This window comes from Pongo abelii, chromosome 12, assembly GCF_028885655.2.
Source record: "Pongo abelii isolate AG06213 chromosome 12, NHGRI_mPonAbe1-v2.0_pri, whole genome shotgun sequence".
NCBI lineage: Eukaryota > Metazoa > Chordata > Mammalia > Primates > Hominidae > Pongo > Pongo abelii.
The window spans coordinates 104,770,309-104,792,522 of NC_071997.2; the positions used below are offsets into that span (position 1 = coordinate 104,770,309).

Here is a 22,214-nt window from a genome sequence, read left to right on the forward strand (position 1 = left end):
AAATATAAAAGGCACCATGTAAGCTAGCTGCTTCCAGAGTTACTGACCTCTCTTACCTGACTGGGATATTGGAGAAGTTTTCCATTCAAAGGAGGAGGAAACTTGTTAGTGTCTCAAAATGTGGCCTGCAAGCCACATACATCAGAACAACATGGAGGCTGGTAGCACGTGCAGGCCCTCAGGCTCCACCTCTGACTGCTGAATATCTGGAGCTGGGGATGAGACTCTGAATCTTACAAACTTCCCAGGTAATATCTTTGAGAAACACAATGAACTAGACAAACATTAAGGTCTCTTTAAACTCTAAATTATGAGAAACATATAGGCTACCTGGACCATGTTTATCTAAAGAAATGACTAGGATTTACAAATGGACATCTGAATTGATTATTTCATTATGGATGAAGTCATCTTTTTTTTCCATTCTCAAAAATCCTTACCCAGTTGTTTTTTTTCCCAGCATAAATTTCCATGTTCTCTCCATACTGTGGCTCTTCCAGTAATGTCTGGTATTCAAACATGAGGCGGGAGCTCTCCCGGAGGCGGCTACATTGGAATTGGTGATATTGTTGCACAAGTTCCTTCACCACAAGTAAGAGACATTCAGGATTTGAAGGATTCCAGGAGGCAAGATTCTGTAGAAGTCGTAACAAATAAAAGACCAGTTAAAACTGAAATTTCATACAAATCCAGTATCACATTCACACATCAATGTAGAGGAAAAGAGTAATAGAAATCTAAGAGGAACAGACTACTCCTCCTTAGCCATATACCCAGAGATGAAGTTAGAGAAATCTTTTGATATTGGCAATTTCTCCTGCCTTCTAAAAAAATCCTTGCAGAAAAATTGAGGAGGAATTCCATCATGAATAGGCAGAAAAAGTGAAGTGTAAAGCCGGGTAGTAACAAAACAAGAAACCTAAATATCCTAGAAGACCATAATTTTAGCCCTGGAAGACTTAATTTGTTTCTTATTCTTTTATAATTTTAATTTTTTTCGATCTCTACCTAAATTCAGCATTATATGCTAAAGTAATTCAACTCAGATCCACAGACCATCTGTATCTGTAATACCAGATATAAATAAACGCTCTGTAAACACTAGAGCCTCACAGAAATATAAGCACAATGGTGACGGTTAGGCCTGAAAAAGATAGGCATAAAATAGAGACATGGGAAAATGTCTGCCAAATGCGCAAATCTGAATAACCACAGTTCATCCGTCAGTCACTCCTCCAAGTGAAAAAGGATGGTTCCAAGAAAAAAGCAGCTAGTTCAGCTTGGAACTCAATCACACTCAGGATTTTCCTTGAGACAACGTACTTAGGTATGCAGTAGTCCTCCATGTGTACTCTCATTATGTCGCACAGAATATTGAAAGCATGTGTACTCAAGGGTTATGACTTTATAAAATTCATAGTTTTTATTACTTCATCAAAGACATTTCTTTTTTTTTTTTTTTTTTGAGAAGGAGTCTCACTGTCGCCCAGGCTGGAGTGCAGTGGCGCGATCTCGGCTCACTGCAAGCTCCGCCTCCCAGGTTCACGCCATTCTCCTGCCTCAGCCTCCCGAGTAGCTGGGACTACAGGCGCCCGCCACCAGGCCCGGCTAATATTTTTTCTATTTTTAGTAGAGACGGGGTTTCATCGTGTTAGCCAGGATGGTCTCGATCTCCTGAGCTCATGATCCGCCCGCCTCGGCCTCCCAAAGTGCTGGGATTAGAGGCGTGAGCCACCGCGCCCGGCCAAAGACATTCTTAAGTGAACTGCTGTTTTTTTTTTAACTGAGTATGTGTGACAACAGAGAATAAAATAACCATGAGTATAGCTTGATGTCTGCTGTGGTTAATGCCAAGTCATCAGTTTTGCCCACCACTGCTTCTGCAATGTAAATGCAAACATTAACACTGTAAAAAAGATGTCATAATATCTTAATATGATTATGAAAACAGTTTTGACTTTGCAGACCCCTGAAATGGTCTCAGGGATCTTCAGAGGTCTGCAGACCACACTTTGAGAACCATCAACACTACTTTCTATTGACTTAAGGACAAACCAAGCATAGCTTCTACCAAAAGAAAACAAAGAAAAAGTAAAGGAATGCATTTTTTAAAGGAATTATTTGCTCTACTGAGTGGGTTGATTTATAGGAACTAAATGACAACGGGGAAATGCGTAAGTGTTCTTTCATTTATAGGAAAAACAGGTCTTAAGATGTTCAGATAAAGACGATGAACAGAGGAAAAGGTAAGAGCTTCAGCATCATACAGTGAATAAGAGGGGTATCTTGATATGAAAGTGATTTGATAAGTAAAGTACAAAGTTCTCTCTGGCAAATCTGTTGACCTCAATAGCCGGAAACTCCTTCTGAGCTGTTCAAGACTAAATTCAAAGTATCAATAGGATATAACAGCATTGTATAGAACTTAAAATGATCTTAACATAGCTTGCTATGCATTTCCTTCAGAGAGCATTGCTAAACATTTATAAGCAAGAATAAAATACAATATTCCATTTCTTGGTCAAGTATTCCTTACCAGTCCTCATTCCCTACTAGAGCAAAAAGAAAAGTTAGTTGTCTTGATTTATATTTTTTAAATTCTGTCATTTCTCCTTAGTTATTTGGCAAGTTACAGGCCTATATCCAAAGAATTTTTAAAAATTATAAAAACATGTAAGTTGGCAACATACCTTACCAGCTTGAATTCATTTCAAGTGATTCAAACAAATTGTTAAAGACATACCAACCAGTCTCCTTCCATTAAAATATAATTTCTTTATTGATCTCCTTAGCCATTCAAGGCAAACTCACTGGAAAACACTCCTAATCAAGGATGGTTTAGCTATACTAAACAAGATAAAAATTCCTCTAGTATTGCTACATGACAACTTTTACTTGTTAGGTAATTTGTGGTTTGAACCACTTTGCCTAGAAGGGGAGAAAACAGAAGATATATAAAGTTTTAGTTACTCCCTAAGAATAGGGCATATTTTAAAAACAGGTCTGGCAATATAAGGCATTGGAGCTTTCCATTCTCTTGAGTAGGAGATACAGAAAAATGCCCAAAGCTCCTTCAGGGAAAGAGGGGGGGAGGAGGCATAAGTTAGCAGGCGTCTATGAAAAAGAGAAAAATAAGTGTTTCTCTCTCTATTCACAAAGTTCTTCTTCTACTTCTTTTTGGTAATGCTTGAAGGAAGAAATCTGAAATGAGGATGGTCACGAAGAGTAGGCACAGGACACATCACATATTAACAGAGAAAACAGCATACAAAAAAGGATTCCAAAAATGAGGAATGAAAAATGCATTCAGAGAAAGTGATAAAACATGGGTATTCATTATTCATTAAGCTATTCTGTTTTCTTTGCATATTTAAAAAAATTCCCATATTGAAAAGTAAAACATGTATATAAAACAACAGTGCATGAATATGTGTTTTACAAGAGCACATATAAAGAAAAGTATAGATATCAAGTGTATTCTTTCACTCAGCCTAATAATGTCTGAGATTTAGCCACATTGCATATTTCAGTGGTTTATTCTTTTATGGATGAAAAGCATTTCATTTATGGATACTACAATTTGTTTAGCCATTCTCCAGTTATTGAACATTTGGGTTGCTTCCAGTTTTTTGCTATTGTGAGTAAACCTGCTATGTTCATTCTTGAAAAAAAAAAAACATAGTCAAAGAAAATAAACAAAAGCAAAAGAAAATTCACTACTATTTTATAATAGAAACTTCATTCATTCTCACGAAAACACCTATGAAACAGTTCAGGGAAGGTATCACACCAATTCTTTTTAAAGACTAGTTAACTAGAGAGATTAAATAACTGCTCACATTCAAGTGTAAACAGTAATTGAGACTGTGTAGAATGTAAATCTTCCTACTCTTCCTCCAATCAGTTAACTAAAATATCAGTTTTGAACCAACGAACTGGCACTTGCCTCTTTGTGGTCATGAGCGAACTCATGCACAGTGGTAATTTTGAATTGTTTACTTTGGCTCCCCTGTCTGGGCTGCCTGACAGGAGGAGTGCTCCGAGTTCATGTGACCCTTCACCTTCCCACATTTCTCTCTCGTAAATACACTCCATCACGTACCTATGGGCTCCCATATCAATGGCCCCGCAGACTTGAACAAGCCCAACCAATCCTCAGAGCTCCTCCTTATCAGAGCTTCCTTCTTCAGAAAGACAGTGAGGAATAGTAGTTTCAAGGCCTAGCTCACCCTCAATTCCAGTTCCACTTATCAAAACCCATAGTTTTTTGGCCACAGTGCCACAAATTTAGACATGCGCGAGGATACCAATAAACGGAAAACACTGAGAAACAATGTAGTCTGTCCATGTTTTTGGGGAGATAAAGGAGGAAACTAAGCAAATGAAGAAATGAGACTTGGAACCATCTCTGCTTAAAAAGGGAGGGAAAAAAATCTTCCGGGGGAAAAATTATTTAATGAAATTAATCTTATGATAAAAATGTTCAACTAATAAAAGGATAAGGTACAGGAATACATTAGAAATATAACAAGAAAATTATCTAAAACTTCTTACTACAAACTTTTGCCCAACTCTCTAGCATATTGATAAAATAAAAGGAAATTAAAAGAGACTGACAATATATGAAAAGTATGCAAGCTCATTAGTGTTAAGGAAGTATAATTTTCCTAATTTCTCCTTTTTAATAAACTAATTTTTCATTGAAAAAGTAATATATGCACACGGTAAAACAAATATTTTTTAAATGGCATAAAAGAATGTAAAGAACAATATTAAGTCTCCCTCCAGCCTGTATTATGAGATCTTCTCCCTAGAGAAGATACTTTCCCCCACACAGGGCCTGCACATGACACCAATGTCTGACCATTCCTAAGTTCCTCCACATGACCCATGGCTCTGCCACTCTATGCTGCCTCTCCCACTCTTTGAAGCTCCAAACACTGCTTCCATGGTGCATGCTTCCCTCAGATCAGTGTCTTACTTTCAACTTATTATCCTGATAGTGCTTCAGCTCCACAAATTGTTTCTGGCTCCCATGGGACCCTCTGATTTGGCCTGTCCCTCACCCAACATTTCCCACAAGAGAAGAAATTTGGGCAAAAATTATGAGAAACAATGTTTATATCTTAAATTAGTCAAGTTCTTTTTTCAGCAAACAGCAAATGTTGGTGAAGATATAATTTCATGGACCTTTTTACACAAGGAATTGTAAACTCATACAAGTAGTTTAACTGTGTGTGTGTGTGTGTGTGTGTGTGTGTGTGTGTGTGTGTGTCACAGAGAGAGAGAGTCTTAGAAATGCTTATTCTCAATGCCTCTAGAAATCTTATTTCTGGGAATCTAGCTAATCTGCAAATAACTAAAAATAAGGGGGGGGACTTTATAGACAGAAATACACAGAGAGTCATTTGTAATATCATGAAACTGCAAACAATCTAAACACCTGATAATAAGAATTCTTTTAAAAACTGTTAAAGTAATTCAAATAAATTCAAATAAATTCAAGTAAATTCAAATAAATAATCTGCAACTATGTTTCTATACTATTACAGTATGTTTGTACAATTATATATATAATTGTATAAACATATATATAATTGTACAATTATATATATAATTGTACAATTATATATATAATTGTATAAACATATATATAGTTGTACAATTATATATATAATTGTATAAACATATATATAATTGTACAATTATATATAATTGTATAAACATATATATAATTGTATATATATAACAATTACAATAGCACAGAAACAACTGCAATAGCACAGAAAATACTTTTGTTAAAATACTAAATGAGGAGAGATATAAATCTGTATACACATTATGATTACAACTTGGCTATCCCCATCCCCTCCCAACCTTCCACAGCAAAAACCATCTTAACATGGAAAATTTATTGGGAGAAATGTTAATAACTGATACCCATAGTTGGAAGCTATTTAAAAGAGTTTTTTCTTCTTCCTGTTTTTCTGTATTTTCCAAATTTTCTGAGTGTATATACATGTATATGTATGTATGTATACGTATGTATGTATACATAAGACATGCACATACTTTCATAATGTAAATATGACTTTTAAGAAAACATAATAGCATACTTCACGTATTTTATTTCACACTTCACATATTTCATTTCTGTTTTTCAATCTCAAAGTTTAAGAAATTCCATTTGTCATTTATACATTTTATGAGGTCAGACTCCAATTGTCTCTTCTACACAACTAAAAAAGTTAGCCAGTGCCATAACCGTCTGGAAAACAAATCTTGCATCATTTAGCCCTAAATACGTATGCTTCAAGTAACTTTGAATTTACTATTTCTTAAATTCTGAGCCTTGCAGAACATTTCCAGAAAGCTAATGCAACATGCTAAAGTGTAGTGGTCACAGTTGAAGCAGTTTATTGTGCTTTCCTTAGCCAAAACTCTTTTGTGTTGCATTCATCTAAATGCAGTCTTACTAAGCAAAAAGAACAAATCTGGAGGCATCACATTACCTGACTTCAAACTATACTATAAGGCCATAGTCACCAAAACAGCATGTTACTGGTATAAAAATAGGCACATAGGCTAATGGAACAGAATAGAGAACTCAGAAATAAAGCCAAATTCTTACAGCCATTTGATCTTCAACACAGCCAACAAAAACATAAAGTGGGGAAAGGACACGCTATTCAACAAATGGTGCTGAAATAATTGGCAAGCCACCTGTAGAACAATGAAACTGGATCCTCAGCTCTCACCTTATATGAAAATCTACTCAAGGTGGATGAAAGACTTAAATCTAAGACCTGAAACCATAAAGATTCTATAAGATAACATAGGAAAAACCCTTCTAGACATTGGCTTAGGCAAAGACTTCATGACCAAGAATCCAAAAGCAAATGCAACAAAAACAAAGATAAATAGATAGGACTTAATTAAACTAAAAAGCTTCTGCACAGCAAAAGAAACTATCAGCAGAGTAAACAGACAACCCACAGAGTGGGAGAAAATCTTCACAATCTATACATCTGACAAACGACTAATATCCAGAATCTACAAAGAACTCAAACATATCAGCAAGAAAAAAAAAATCTCATTAAGAAGTGAGACACATACACACCTATGTTTATTCCAGCACTATTTACAATAGCAGAGACTTGGAACCAATCCAAATGCCCATCAATGACAGACTGGATAAAGAAAATGTGGCATATATACACCATGGAATACTATGCAGCCATAAAAAAGAATGAGTTCATGTCCTTTTCAGGGACATGGGTGAATCTGGAAGCTATCATTCTCAGAAAGCTAACAGAGGAACAGAAAATCAAATACAGCATGCTCTCCCTCATAAGTGGGAGTTGAACAATGAGAACATATGGACACAGGGAGGGCAACATCACACACTGGGGCCTGTCAAGGGTTGGGGGGTAAGGGGAGGGAGAGCATTAGGACAAATATGTAATGCATGTGGGGCTTAAAACCTAGATGATGGGTTGATAGATGCAGCAAACCACCCTGGCTCATATATACCTATGTAACAAACCTGCACGTCCTGCACACGTATCCCAGAACTTAAAGTAAAATGTTTTAAAAAGTGGACTAAGGATATGAATAGACAATTCTCAAAAGAAGATATACAAATGGCCAACAAGCATTTGGAAAAATGCTAACATCAGAGAAATGCAAATCAAAACCATAACGCAATACCGCTTCACTCCTGCAAGAATGACCAAAATCAAAAAATAACAGATGGCGTGGATGTGGTGAAAAGGGAACACTTTTACATTATAAAAGTAAAAAAAGGGAATGTAAACTAGTACAACCACTATGGAAAACAGTGTGGAGATTCCTTAAAGAACTGAAAGTAGATTTACCTTTTGATCCAGCAATCCTATTACTAGGTATCCACCCAGAGGAAAAAAAGTCATTATATGAAAAAGATACTTGCACACACATGTTCACAGCAGCACAATTTGCAATTACAAAAGTGGGGAACCAGCCCAAATATTCATCAATCAATGAGTGGATAAAGAAAATGTGACATATATCATGGAATACTACTCAGCCATAAAAAGTAATGAAATAACGGCATGCGCAACAACCTGGATGGAATTGGAGACTATTATTCTAAGTGAAGTAACTCAGGAATAAAAAAACAAACATCATATGTTCTCAGTCACATGTGGGAGCTAAGCTACGAGGACACAAATGTATAAGAATGAGGACACAAAGGTATAAGAATGACACATTGGACTTTGGGGACTCAGGAAAGGGTGAGGGTAGCAAGAAATAAAAGACTACACATTGGGCACAGTGTACACTGCTTGTGTGATGGATGCACCAATCTCAGAAATTGCCACTAAAGAATTTATTCATATAACCAAACACCACCTGTTTCCCAAAACCTACTGAAATACGAAAATCAAAAAATTTTTAAAAACCTGTACACAAATGTTCATAGTAGCATTATTCCTTATAGCTAAAAAGTACAAACAACCCAAATGTCCATCAACCAATGATGAATAAATACAACGTGTACACACATACAATGGAATATCACTCCGCAATAAAAATACTGATTCATGCTATGACAGGGATTAACCTTGAAACATTAAGCTGTGCAAGAAGCCAGACCTAAAGGCCACACATTGTATGAATCCATTTATACAAAATGTCTAGAAAAGCCAAATCTATAGGGACAGACTGTAAATTAGTGGTTGCCTAGGGCTGGAGACTTGGGGGAAAATGAGGACTGCTAATGGGTACACTGTTTCTTTTTGGGAATGATTAGAATGTTCTAAATTCACTATGGTAATTGATGACTGCACGACTCTGTGGATATACTAAAAACAACTGAATTTTATACTTCAAATGGATGAGTTACATATCAATTAGATCTCAATAAAGCTATTAAAAAAGAAAAAAGTAAAAATCTTTCTACGACATAGAAAGTAATAGTGCATTAGGTAATTTCTAATTTTAAACTTCTAATGTCTATAATCATGAATAAATTATACAGAATATGCAGAAAAAATAAAATAAATGGGAAGTCTTAGGAAATCACCAACAACATTTTACATTTCTAACAAAACTGGAACTGAACAAGCATGATTTTTTAAAATGTCACTCCATCTGGAGAATACCAAGGATAACAACAAAAATAAATTTGCTATTGACCTATTTGTAAGAGGACCAAGTATTATCAGCCATAAGTGTTTACACCATAGATTTTGTTAAGTATGTATAATTCCTCTAATATATCATCTAAAACAATTGAAATGAAATCATTTTAAACATATTTTCCTTATTTCTTCAAATATAACAATTTCCAAATTTTGTAAAGTCGAGTGGACATAACATGAATTTGAAGATGGGAGAAAGAGAAGCTGGATTAAGAAAAACTAACTTTGGGACTATTCAGAGAAAGTCTACTCCTTCTTCCATGTAAATACCCTTCAAATATTTATAGTCATGTGGCTAACAAAAAAAGGTAACACAGCACTGCCAATCATATCCCTTATGGTTTTAACTTGCAGATTATATTTTGGGATTTTGTTCTTGTGAAATTTCAACTATTAAGAACAAAATGAAGTGGAGACAAGAAAGAATATCATAGTAGTACCCTTCACCACTACAAATTGTAGCACACTCATAGAAATAAATATTGGTACGGCAAAAAAATTAAACAGGGTAGTTCTGTGATCCTCCATGGCTTTGTTTTCAAATATCCTAATAATTCTCTTCCCCCTTGTAAGCAGAGCCTATAGAGTCTGATGAGATTGTTGCTATGATGTTTGAAGTTGTTCATTACAGTCTAAAACACAGTGGATTCTGGGATGCACAGAAGTTAATTAGAAAGACATGCACCTGCAGCGGGCCCGCTTCGGCCATCTCTCCAGCCCGGTTTCCCTCGGCGTGCGACTGTGTGCTCAGCCCAGCACCATGGAGAAGTGGGACAAATGGGTGGCCTACATGAACCCAACAGCAATGGTGAGATCAAGGGGTCCAATCCAGTCTTCAGGGCCAAAAATACAGGATTATCTGAATCGATCAAGGCCTACCTGGGAAGAAGTAAAAGAGCAACTAGAAAAGAAAAAAGAAAGCCTCCAAGGCTTTGGCTGAATGTGAAGAAAAAATGAATGAGAACTGGAAGAAAGAACTAGGAAAACACAGGGGGAAATTGTTAAGTGGAAGTGAGAGCTCATCCAAAAAAAGACAGAGAAAGAAAAAAGAAGACATCTGGTAAGTATTCATCTTCTTCTTCATCAAGCTCTGATTCTTCCAGCAGTTCTTCTGATTCTGAAGATAAGGATAAGAAACACAGAAAACCAAGAAAGAAAAAGAAGAACCGTTCATATAAATCTTCTGAAAGGTCCATGTCAGAAACTGAATCAGACAGTAAGGATAATTTAGAAAAGAAAAAGAAGTCAAAAGATGCAACTGAGAAAGAAAAGGACATTAAAGGACTCAGAAAAAAAGAGAAAGATATATTCTGAAGATAAACCTTTATCATCTGAGTCCTTATCAGAATCAGAGTATATTGAGGAGGTACGAGCAAAAAAGATGAAAAGCAGTGAAGAATGAGAAAAAGCAACAGAAAAAAACAAAACAGAAAAAGAAGCATAAGAAACACAGTAAGAAGAAGAAAAAGAAGCCTGCTAGTTCATTCAAGTCTTGATTCACCATAACATTAATAAAAATCAGGATTCCCTTATAAAGAAAGCACAATGTCTGAGGAAATTTCAACTGTGAAAACTACAACATATTTACTAAAATGCATGAATTTTCTTGTTTTTAGAATTATTCCTGGACTATTCAGTAGCCACTCAGATGCCACTGTGTGAAAGGGCCATAAATGTTGCCTGCTGCTTGAACATCTATTTTTTTCTCTTCCAGGGCTTGATAACTCTGGGAGATAATACACTGCAGTCATACTAGTGGTTAAGATATTTGGGAATAAAATTAATACTTCTGACTAGAAGTGTCTAAAGATAAACCAACAGAAATTGAATCTGGATACATCTTTAAGATGTGATCAGAAATGACCAGATGACTCTAGTTAAAATTTTTGAAGGAGGGATTAAATTAATATTTCAAAACCCTTACTCTGTAGATAAATGTATTTTAATTTTTCCCCTTGTATACTTTTATTTACCTGGGGAAGGAGCTTTTAGGGTTAGGGGGTGGTTTGCTATCACTTTAGCTAGCAGAATAGTGTGCCTTTGATCCTCACACATCTGTATTGTGCACACAGCAGCCATGCTTCACAGGAAGGTCAGAGCTGGCTACCAGCAGTCTTGCCCTTTACTGAGCTTAGTGTCATCCTTGGATGCTGTCATATGCTGCTTTGAGTGAACCACAGAAACAGCCATTTGCAGCATGAGAAAGCCCCAAAAGCTCTGGGATTTACTTCCACTTCAATAATAATGAATATTTTTTAGCATTAGAATGTGTTATGTCATTTGAATTAATTTTGATTACACTTTGGCTTGGGAAAAGAATTATTTTAAATAGACACTGGTCCTTTCTGAACTTGATAGCTAAGGATTCTAAAACGCACATTTTATACTAAGTTTTAACCAGTCAGGAAAATTTTATGTAACCAGTGATAGTTTATTTTTTGTATGAATTTTGTTTAGGCTGCAATGTTTAGCTTTTGTTAACTCCTCACTCTTGCTGTTTTAACTTCATTACTATGTTTAACAACCTACTTGCCAAGATATTTAGCATGTAAAACGCAGAGTTTCGATTAAAAAAAAAAAAAAAACGGCTTCATATTGAAGCTGAGACTTACCATAAACAAGTTGAGTGACAAAAAAAAAAAAAAAAAGAAAAAGAAAGAAAGAAATGCAAATATCTGCCATCCAAATGAATAGCTAAGTAGACACCAATAAATGGCCACTTCTGGGATTAATTTGGGCTAGTAAAAGTATTCCTAGAAACACAGTTAAGGTTAAGTCCTCACACTTACTTAGGAACTGTGTCTGTCAAGTAAATTGAATGTATGCAGGTAAAACATGGTGATTTGCGACTTGTGTTTAGGGGCTTCTGGTGGAGCCAGAATTAGTCTGAACAGAAGGCACTTCAGGCTTTCTAAACCCTGTTTTAACCAGAACACCTCTGTTCGTCTCGTTTTTGTTTGTTTTAGTTTGGCTTGGTTGGAGTGTTATCAAAGATGTTGTGATTTGAAAAGAATCTTTTTTTGGAAAAATTGATCTAGTCTAATACACAGTGAATAGTTCAGTGAAATCTTAATGTTACCTCCCCCCGTCCTGTATGTGACCCTCATCTCAATACCAGAAGCCCTGCTAAGCGGAATCCGTAATCATAACATGGCCATGGAGGAATGGCATAGGATCTTCACAAAAACGTGCTGAAGAAAAGTATGTCCCTTTGTTTTTTTCCTTTCAGTTTTTGTTTTTAAGACTTTAGCCACGAATTATCAAATTAGTCAACAAAAATGCAGCTCATGCTCGGAGTAAAAAGAATTTATCTTCTTAAATCCTACATATCTTAACAATAAGCAGAGTGGAGCTGACAGTTGCTCCAGAAAAACTCATCCGTTTTGGGGAGTTTTTGGGAGCAGCCATGGAAGCCACGGAAGCTTCTGATTGTGGTTCTGCCCCACCTTTATCTTGAGCTCTCCAAGGTTCTGACCTGCCTCTCAACCAACAACCAACTTCGCTGTGAGCCACGTGTAAGAGCTATTTTTTTTTTTTTTTTTTGACTTGCAGGACAAAATCAATCAGACCATTCCCTGGCTTACAACCAATGAAATCTTCTAGCTACTTGTGGTAATGTGATCCTGATTCTCATGTCAATACAGAACATGACAGTTATATATTCTTGAGGAGGACATATGTCTCGGGCAAAATGCACAAATACCTTTGTAGCTGAAAAACCACTTTCCCATAAAAGTTTGTGACAGGACTGGTAAGACTCATAATGGAGAAAAAGCAAAATAGGAAATTTTAAGTCTGAACTTTTCAAAATGCCATTCAGTAGGCAGCCTCACCCAGTTGCTAGGTAAGCCAAACTTCCAACTAACAGAGTAATTCTAGGGCATGTTCAAATATCTATCAAGAGAAGACCTACTGGTGGAATTTTATCAGAATTTATCATCTCAATTTTGTGCCAGGGTGTCAGAATCTTTGGAGGTGGCATACTTCACATGTCTAGTTTCCTCCATAGGCAAGTAAGCTTTAAACCTAAAACATGTAAAAGTATCCCAAAATGATACCTAATTATAATTATGGCTCCATTTATAAAATTCAAAAGCCTGTGATGTCCCTTCTTGCCCATCAGAAATTGCTATGTAGATTACCTTTCAGTTCCTCTTAAAAGAAGGTGACCAGTATGCAGCCCCACTCCATCTTGAATTTCCACTTCAAATGCATCTCTAGGATCACCCAGCTTAATTCCAACTTGTGTTTCTTTCTTAAGAATTGAGGATGGATAAATGGGAGGAAACAAAGGTGGGAGAGAAGTGGAGAGGGAAGAAATTTTAAACCACATCTCTTGATCCAATCTTCCTCATTTATTAAAAGAAAGAAAGTAGGCAGATTCCTTTCTATCTTGGAAAATCCCTCAAATGGGACAGGAATGAAAAGAATACCCTCCAAAGGAAAAGAATCTTAATTAGCCATTTTTCTCTTAAAACTGTAACCACGCAGAGAATAAAAATAATGTATTTTCCAAAACACACATTAGAGAACTAAGGCCAAGAACACTAAAATTATTGAATATAAGCACCGTGAAGAGTACTAGAGTGACTAATAACTAAATACACTCTATTTCTTCCATAGGTGTTGTCTTTATCCTCACAATTTTAAGGTAATATCTTTTAAATACAAAATCAAATATATTTGGGGCCAAAATGCTCAAGTTTTAAACCAGTGGTTTCTCAAAAATACATGAATTAATGTTATTAGGACAAAATGTCAATGTAGGCTAAAATTTGACTCATGAATCCTAAACATTAAAACTATTTTTGTGGCCCCAGGTTGGCTGTGGTTCTGAAATGAATATCACCATTTACCTTAGCTATTGATGCCACACACCTTCTCAATTAATGCTACTCAGACCCAGAGAATGAAAGGCGATGGCAGAAAGGGAATTAGCAAATATGATTTCTAACTTAATTCAAATTGTTTTTCCTGGGGATGTATTTAAATTTTCCAGGTTGCTCGAATATCATCCAGGGATGTGATTTTGAAGGAGACAGCTTGTTACTGTTTTTCCTGGCTGTACTACAAGAAACAACAGTGTGAGCTTATTTTAAGTTAATGTGTGCTTCTGTGTTTCTTTACAAGAAATTAACTGCAATCATTTAGTTAAAGCAAACACTTTGTTAGTGTTACACTTTTCATTAGAAAATGTCTCCAGGAATCTTTCAAACTTAAGAGAGTTAAGAATCCCAATTCCGTCCAAAGATTTTAAACTTGGAGCAAATTATTTAAATCACAATGAAAGATCATTTAAGCTTAGTGACCCTTTGCTGGCACTGAATATTTTATAGCCATAGGGAACTCCTATCCATTCTCCCAGATCAAGATAGTAACTTTTTTCCTGTCTCAGTTGGCACCAGACCCCACGGTAGATTCTGATTTCCTTCTGACTATGATAATCACAAAGAAACCCACAGGAATGGGCAGTATGGAACAAGAAGAGCAAAGAGTTTCAACCAATTTGTTATTTACAACTGGAGAAACATCTGCAGGCTCTGACACCTAGTTTCTGACCTCTGCCCTAGATGACTTCCCTAGTGAGACCAGGCCCCTGGGCTACAATGATTTATATTATGTAACTGTTTCTCCCCACCTTAGCTGAGCTCCCTGGACTTTAGACCTGCAATATTTGCCAGACCCTCTTCCTCTTAGTCAAAATCCCAGCTATAGGCTTTCCTGGCCAGTGGTCTTAAAACCACTAATGTCCTAGTAACACAACTTATGTGTAAATGGGCAGGTAAAACTCCGAATGAAAAGGAGACTACCCCAGGCTCTTCGGGTTGTAACAGCCACATGCAGCTATAAGAGCAAGAAAGAAAAAGCAAAGCAAAATAGACACTCAACTGAAGGAAAGGATATCCACAAAGCACAATACACGGGATACTAAAGAGCTTTCAATGTCTTTACTCTTCTCCCTAAAAACTCTACCTCTTATCCCCAGATCCACATAATATCCTTGGTCTAAACATTTAGTAAACATCCATTGTTTCATGTCCAACATCCATTCCCCTCTTGCTGATAACACCAACCCAAATTTTGTGGGGGAGACTTCCCTTCCCCATTCTCAGGCATAAGTTTTGAGTGAGAACCTCCAGTTCTCTATAAGCTCTATAGGTCCTCACTATCTAACGCCATCAACATTGCCTGTACACTTAGCTCAATGTTTGATTCAGCCATTGGACACATATCCAATCAAACCCAATGAGATAAATAAAGGCTGGGACTGCTGAGAAATAAAGGCTTTCTTTCTTCCTATGAAAGGAGAATATAAAGGAGAATATAAAGTCTGAATTGGAGTAACAATTTTTTATTCACAAGGGCAAAGACTTGTGAACCTGTGTGGATATGGGGACTAAAAGTTAACACAATGGGAGGCAGAGCAGAGAAGAAAAGAAATGGGAAGAAACCAGGTCCTTAAATAACATTATTTCAGCCACTGGACCAAGCTTTGTCTGATGTTCAATTCTGGAATGTTAAGTTCTCTAAGTCAATTAATTCTCTTTATAGTTAAAGCCAGTTTGAATCAGGTTCCTGTCACTTAAAAAAAAAAGGAAAAAAAGAAAAATAAGAAAAGAAAAGAGTGCTGACACACCACAACACCATTACCACCATTTTACCTCTTTAGGGGAAAGATCAGAGGAAGAGGCACATGAGCTCTTACTAGGCCATATAACTATTCAAGAGCACTTCAACCAAAAGTATAGATTTGGTCTGGGTTTTCTGCCAGAGACAAAAGTTGAGTAGCTTCCTACATTTATCTGCAGAAAAATCTACATAGAGGATTAATCTATTTTTACTAACCCAACAATGATTATAACGATTTTTCTTAAGGAAAAAATAAATAATAAGGAAAAGAGTAAAAACAGAATCTATATTTTTGTATATTACAACTCAATCAATAAATTTAAGTTAAAATGGATCTGAAATAGGTATCTGAGATGTTCCCCATCCTAGATCTTTTCAAACACCAATAAGGTATTTGATTCAGTGGGTAATCAAGTGAAACTTATAAAAAAGCCAACAGTCCCATTGAAGGACATAAAGGAGAAAAATGAAGAACTGTTCCAGACTAAATAAGGACCCTTTGATTACTGACACGTGTCTTTGATTACTGACATGCACACAATGAGCAGTACCCCAGCCCTTCTTTAGCACTGAGCTTAGACAGGAGGCCTTCACTGGCTTCATGGTCCCTTAAACAGGAGATATTTTTACCTTTCCTCCACTTGACTGGAACATATTCAGTACGTACAAGCTGTCCTGTGGTATCATATGAATGCTGGCTCCATGCCACACTGGAAATGTGTGCCTCTGGCCAGTAAACCTTTACATCTTTTGCACACATTCTCTCTCCAGGAGACTTAAAATGGGTCCCCAGAAGGCAGCCATGGTGACTGCCTTCAAACCATTTATCATCTTAGCAATACACAATAATTATTGTTTCATTAAGTGTCACTTCCTTAAACTACTGCCATCCGTCTCTAGCCCCTAAACCCATTCCTCACCAGTTCTTTCGAAACTGTGGTGCCTCTCAAAGTAAACTAAATAAAAGCATCTGTTTCAAATACTACCATCCAAACAGCCTTCCCTGGGTCTCAGGATAGATAATCATGAAGACATACTCTCTCCAATGAAGTGCTTCACGAACCTTAACAAAGCATTAACATCCCAAGCTACCAATTTTGACTGCTATCAACTCATCGTCAAACAGACTAGGTTTCTTTTTATTAATAAAGAGCATTTATTAATAATTAATATTTTAAAAATCCCTTAATAGAAGGCTGTCAATATGCAATCTTCATTAACCAGGAAAGCCTGATCTTTCCCTACAAGTATATGAACCTTTTCTACCTACTACCCTAGCTTCCACACTGGCTATCATCAGAATAATTGTGGAAGCATCTCAAAAAGACAGAGTATCAGATCCAACCCTCTGATACACTGATTAAGTACGCCTGGGGTGAGACCTGCTCCTTGGCCCTATACAATCTTTTCATGATTTTGGAGTCAGGTTCAGGCACCCACATAGCAGACAAAACTCAGAACACATAATTATTTTTCCGATGAATTTTCTCATTGTGATTAAAGGCCCAAGTAATTTCATATAAACTCTCTAGACCTTCACATACAATCCATTGACTAAACGATGGCTAAAAGCTCCACCCACTAGAGCTTTCCATTAGTTGCCCCACACGTATCCCAGGAAGTTACAGATTGTGTCTCCAGACCTCTGGTCTACTTCTAACAATGAATATCACCTGGAATCCAGAGCTGCCCATATCCAGGGGGGAAAAACATCTTCAACAATGGAGAGCCAACATCACTCTTGCTCCTTTCTGCTTCTCCTATAGTAAAGAATTTTACTAAACTTGATCCTTTCATCTGCCTAGATCTGTAATATCATCCAGACTCCCTGTGAGATCCCATCACCCCTGATTTAATGTCACTAGTGCCCTGGGGGGAAAGTGCCAAATAGCTTACTCAATGGTGTGATCATTCTCAAATTGGACATATTTATTTGTGTTTAATTTTAAATCATCATCTTTTCTCTCAAATGTTTTTGTGATGGTTTCATTAAGATTAAGGAATTACGGAGCATTTGCAAATTGACTGCCTCAGCCTGCAGACATGCTTTCTTTGACCCACACAAATTTTTATTTGAAAATCTTTAAACAAAGCATACACACTTCAGCAGGTCACAATCCCCACCAATTCCAACTGTTTTATACCTACTTTTTCATTCGTGTTACTGGGGTACACTTGACTGGCTCCTTCAGACATTTGAGTTCGTAGCCCCTGCTACAAATAAGATTATTGAGATTTTAGGGCATCTCCTAAAAAGACTGTTTATTTCCTCCCATGGTCTCTTCATTTATGATAGATGCATCAGGTGTTTATTGGTGTCATGTAAGCAAAAGAATAGCTGAAGTTTCTCAGTCATTGAAAATTAAAGATGAAAAGAAACCTCTCCTATTATTGCACCCACTAATGTTCATAAGAAATCACTGATGGGGTAATATAGTTACTTCATATCACTGTCTTTCTATGAGATTATAAACTATGGGAGAACAGGAACAGTATCTTATTCATCTCTATGCAAATACTGTGTTAGACATTATGGGTTATTCAAAGTGGGCACTCAAATTATTTTTCAAGTGAATGATCACTACTATTCAATTCATTATAAACAAAATTAGGTATATTAAAGGATCCAAAATATTTTCCAGGCTCAACAAAGATACTGGCTACTGGGAGCAAGTTGATCTGTGGTTATTAGCAGAAGTAGACAAAAGAAAATTGGAAAGCAGTTCTGAAAATACAATATTGCAATATGACTAATTACAGTCATCAATCACAAAAAGTTTGAACAATCTGAAAAATAGTATCTTAAAAGCATTCTAAGACATAATTTCTTTCCAAAGGCTATCACACTTAAAATAAGAATGTAAAAATAGTTATAAAAATGAAATGAAATTATTATGGCTCAATAGACAAGGTCTAAGGGATACAAAACAGCACATTAAATCAGTTCCCAGTTCATAAAACCTGTATGTGATGTTGATCTTCCTGTTTTTCATAAACCTTATAATTGTGCTTCCAGAAAGCTACCAAGCATCTGCCTCTATGTAGCTAATTCTTTTAATCTTGGAGCTCTAACAAGGAAATAGAGAGTATACTGTGCCAGGATCACTATCTTCTCCAGCCAAAAGCATTATGTCTTGGAGCCAATTTCCTCTTGGTAAATTTTGATCAAATTTCTTCCATTTGCAGCTTCCTTAGTACTGGTAATGGCTGCATATGTCACAGGTTGATATATATGTATATATGTTTAACAATATACATTATAAATTTAACGATAATATGTACACCTGTGCACATGAGTAAATACAAGTCTATGTATGCAGCCACACATACGTATGCATCCAGAGCAGTTCCTGTCTCTTCATGTGATTCTCTGTGACTACCATTCAGGCTTTCTGAATCCAGTGAAAATTCTCTGGTAACAAACATTACTTTGGAACTCTGCATTAATCAACTCTGCTATACAGCTACAATATAATGATAATTAAGGCTAATAATAATTCTGATACTATAAAGTCTCTTAAATGCTCCCAAACCATCAAAAAAAAAGATCAAATTATGTTCTACTTTTAGTGGGAGGGCTATTTTATTTAAAAAATCAATTATTTTAAAAGACTGGTGGCCCATATATAGCTTATATAGTATATTTTTATGAGTTTGAATACTGGATTAATCCGTCTACCTTATTTCCCCACTATCCTCAATACAGAAGAATTTCTGTAATTTTTATATATGTCACCTAACATTAATATACACACATTAAATATATCATATACAGAGGTTACAGATTAACCAGATCACCATATTTTTCAACTACAATATATAATTCCTTAATCCTTCAAGTGCTAAACTAAACTAAACTCTCTAGTTGCTCCTGTTATTATTTAAAATAAAGCATACTTAGTATAATTCACCTTAGTTGATGAACAGGGGTCATTCTTATAAGAACAGATAGCCACTTTTTAAAAAGAGTGATATAGTTAGGGACGTTTTAGGTGAATAGGCTACCTGTCCTTAAAATAAATGACACTAGGATACTGTACCTTTAGAATCTTTGTTGCTTTTGATAGTTCTTTTCTACTTGCTATACACTTGCCTCATTTTGCTAAAACTAATGTCACTGCAAATTCTAATCTTCAGTCGAGCATTATATACAATTAAATAAAATCTAACGATGCCTCTATATGTCGTGTATAAAATAAAGCACATAGTCCCTATTTCAGCTATTTCACAAAATTTAGAAACCAGGATGGTAGGGGAAACCAGGGTTACTTTCGGTTTGTGATTATGTACCAAGTAATTTAAGGTACAAGAAATTTGGGACATATATCCAACTACCAATTTATATGAACTGCAGAGGAAGACAGGAACATGTTAAACTATACCACAGAGATACAATCAGCAAAATCTAGCCTGTGGTAATTTTCTAGGACAATGGCCTGTTTCTGCAGCTATGAATTGCAAAAAAGGGGGAAAAAAAGATGGAGAAAACCAGTAAGTTAAAAAGACTTGATATAACAATCACAATGCATAGATCTTAATTCAAACAATTAGGAATTTGAATAATGACTGGTTATTTGATGATGCTAGGGAATTACTGTCAATTTGTTTAGATAAGATAATGGTATTTTGGTTATGCTTTTTAAAAGATTTATGTTTTTGCATATTATACTGAAATATTTACAGATAAAATGTCATAATACGTGGGGTTTGCTTCAAACTACAATGCTACTAGGCAGTAAGTGAATAAGAGTATAGATGAAACAAGATTATGATGCGGCAATTATTGAAACGCGATCCATGGAGATTCATTATACAATACCCCAAAATAGAAAGTTTTTCAAATAAGGAAATTCTATAGTTGCAATTAATTTTGTTGTTTTGATTTCTGAAAATTATACCTAAGAATTATAATTGGATTTCTAAAATGGCTACTTACAAATTTATAGCCATGACATGATGCTAAAAGTTAAAGAAGGTGTGCAATTAATCTTAATTGTTTAATCTGGCTTAAAAATTTATCAATTTTCAAAACTTCCTTAGTCCTTTATTCTAAATGTTACAAACATTTTAAAATGCATTGTTTCCTTGAAAAAGAAAATTTTCACAGGGCATGCTACAAAACAGCACAAAAATTTTTATCTCAAATTTAATAATTACAAATTAAAAAGTCCAAAAAATACTAACAAAACATAAGAAATGGACTTAAAGCTCGCTTCAGAAAGTCAAAATCCTTAGATTAACAGGACAGTATTTCAATTATTTATGTTTAGTATTAAAAGGTTGGCAATTACTATTACAGATTTTCTAATTCAGTAAAACACAGCTAAGGTTGTCTATGATGTATTCACTATGAACTAGACGAGATACATACATAAAATAAATCTATAGCTCATTCCAAAAGTATTTCTATTCAATTCTATTCATATATCAATAAAAATACATAAACTCAAAAGTTTGAAATAGTTATCTCTTTTCCTAACTTGAAAATGCTTTTAATTTAATCTGTATAGATTTACTGAATTTGGAGTAGAACCTAGATAGTAGTTGAAAGTAAAATAAATGGCTAACTAGTATATTAAATTAGTTTTAAATTAAAGTCAAATCTCATTGAGACACATTTTGCTTTTTAAAAATAATTCCCAGAGGTGCTAACTAGGCTAAAGTTCATGTTAACCTTTAGTAATTTGAAGAAACATCTTCAAATTACTAAAATAAATAAGTCTTTTTAAAATGTATCTTTAAGCCAGGCATGGAAGTGTGGTCCCAGCTACTCAGGAGGCTGAGGTGGGATCACCTAAGCCCAGGAAGTCGAGGCAGCAGTGAGCTGTGATTGTACCGCCACACTTCCAGCCTAGGCAACAGAGTGAGACTCCATATCTTAACCAAAAAAAAAAAAAAAAAAGTATCTTTAAACACACAAATTATATATAATTGTTACGTCAATTAGTGTTTGTGCAAGTTAATTTTTTAACCTCCTAAAGAACCACCCCCTTTGATTTTAAAAAGTGACTGATAACCTCTGGTAGACTATTTTAGATACTATAAGTAATTAGCTGTCCTTCTTTTAAAAATTCTATAATAATCCAGACTTTATTTTTCAATCTGGTTTCTTCATAAATGTTCTTGAAACATATTCAAGAAACTGTATTCAATGTGTTGAATGTTTTGTTTATAATAATGTTGTACTTCTATTTTTATAATCCTACTTACTTAAAAACATTCTTAAAATGTATACAAGGTCTACTGAGTCATTGTCAATTCAAGGCTAGAAATCATTCTGTGGTTAAAGGATTACATCAAACCAGTGTAAGGGCTGAGCTGGCGTTTTCCTTTACAGGTTTAAATATCTTGGCTCTCCAAAGCTTGTGTGGGGGCTGCAGTTTGGCATAAAATTCTCAG

General features: G+C 35.5%; 1 protein-coding gene and 1 pseudogene across 10 annotated transcripts in view; one reads left to right on the forward strand and one right to left on the reverse strand.

Annotated features, from left to right (window-relative positions):
- The window catches only part of BABAM2 (BRISC and BRCA1 A complex member 2), a 457,873-nt gene that overhangs the window by 317,826 nt on the left and 117,833 nt on the right, over positions 1 to 22,214 (reverse strand). For all 10 annotated transcript variants that reach the window (XM_024241865.3, XM_054545266.1, XM_054545271.2 and 7 more), the window contains 1 exon segment: positions 441 to 635. In XM_024241865.3, the coding sequence (XP_024097633.1) occupies positions 441 to 635 (195 nt within the window).
- On the forward strand, positions 9,946 to 10,681 carry LOC112132005 (protein FAM133B-like; annotated as a pseudogene).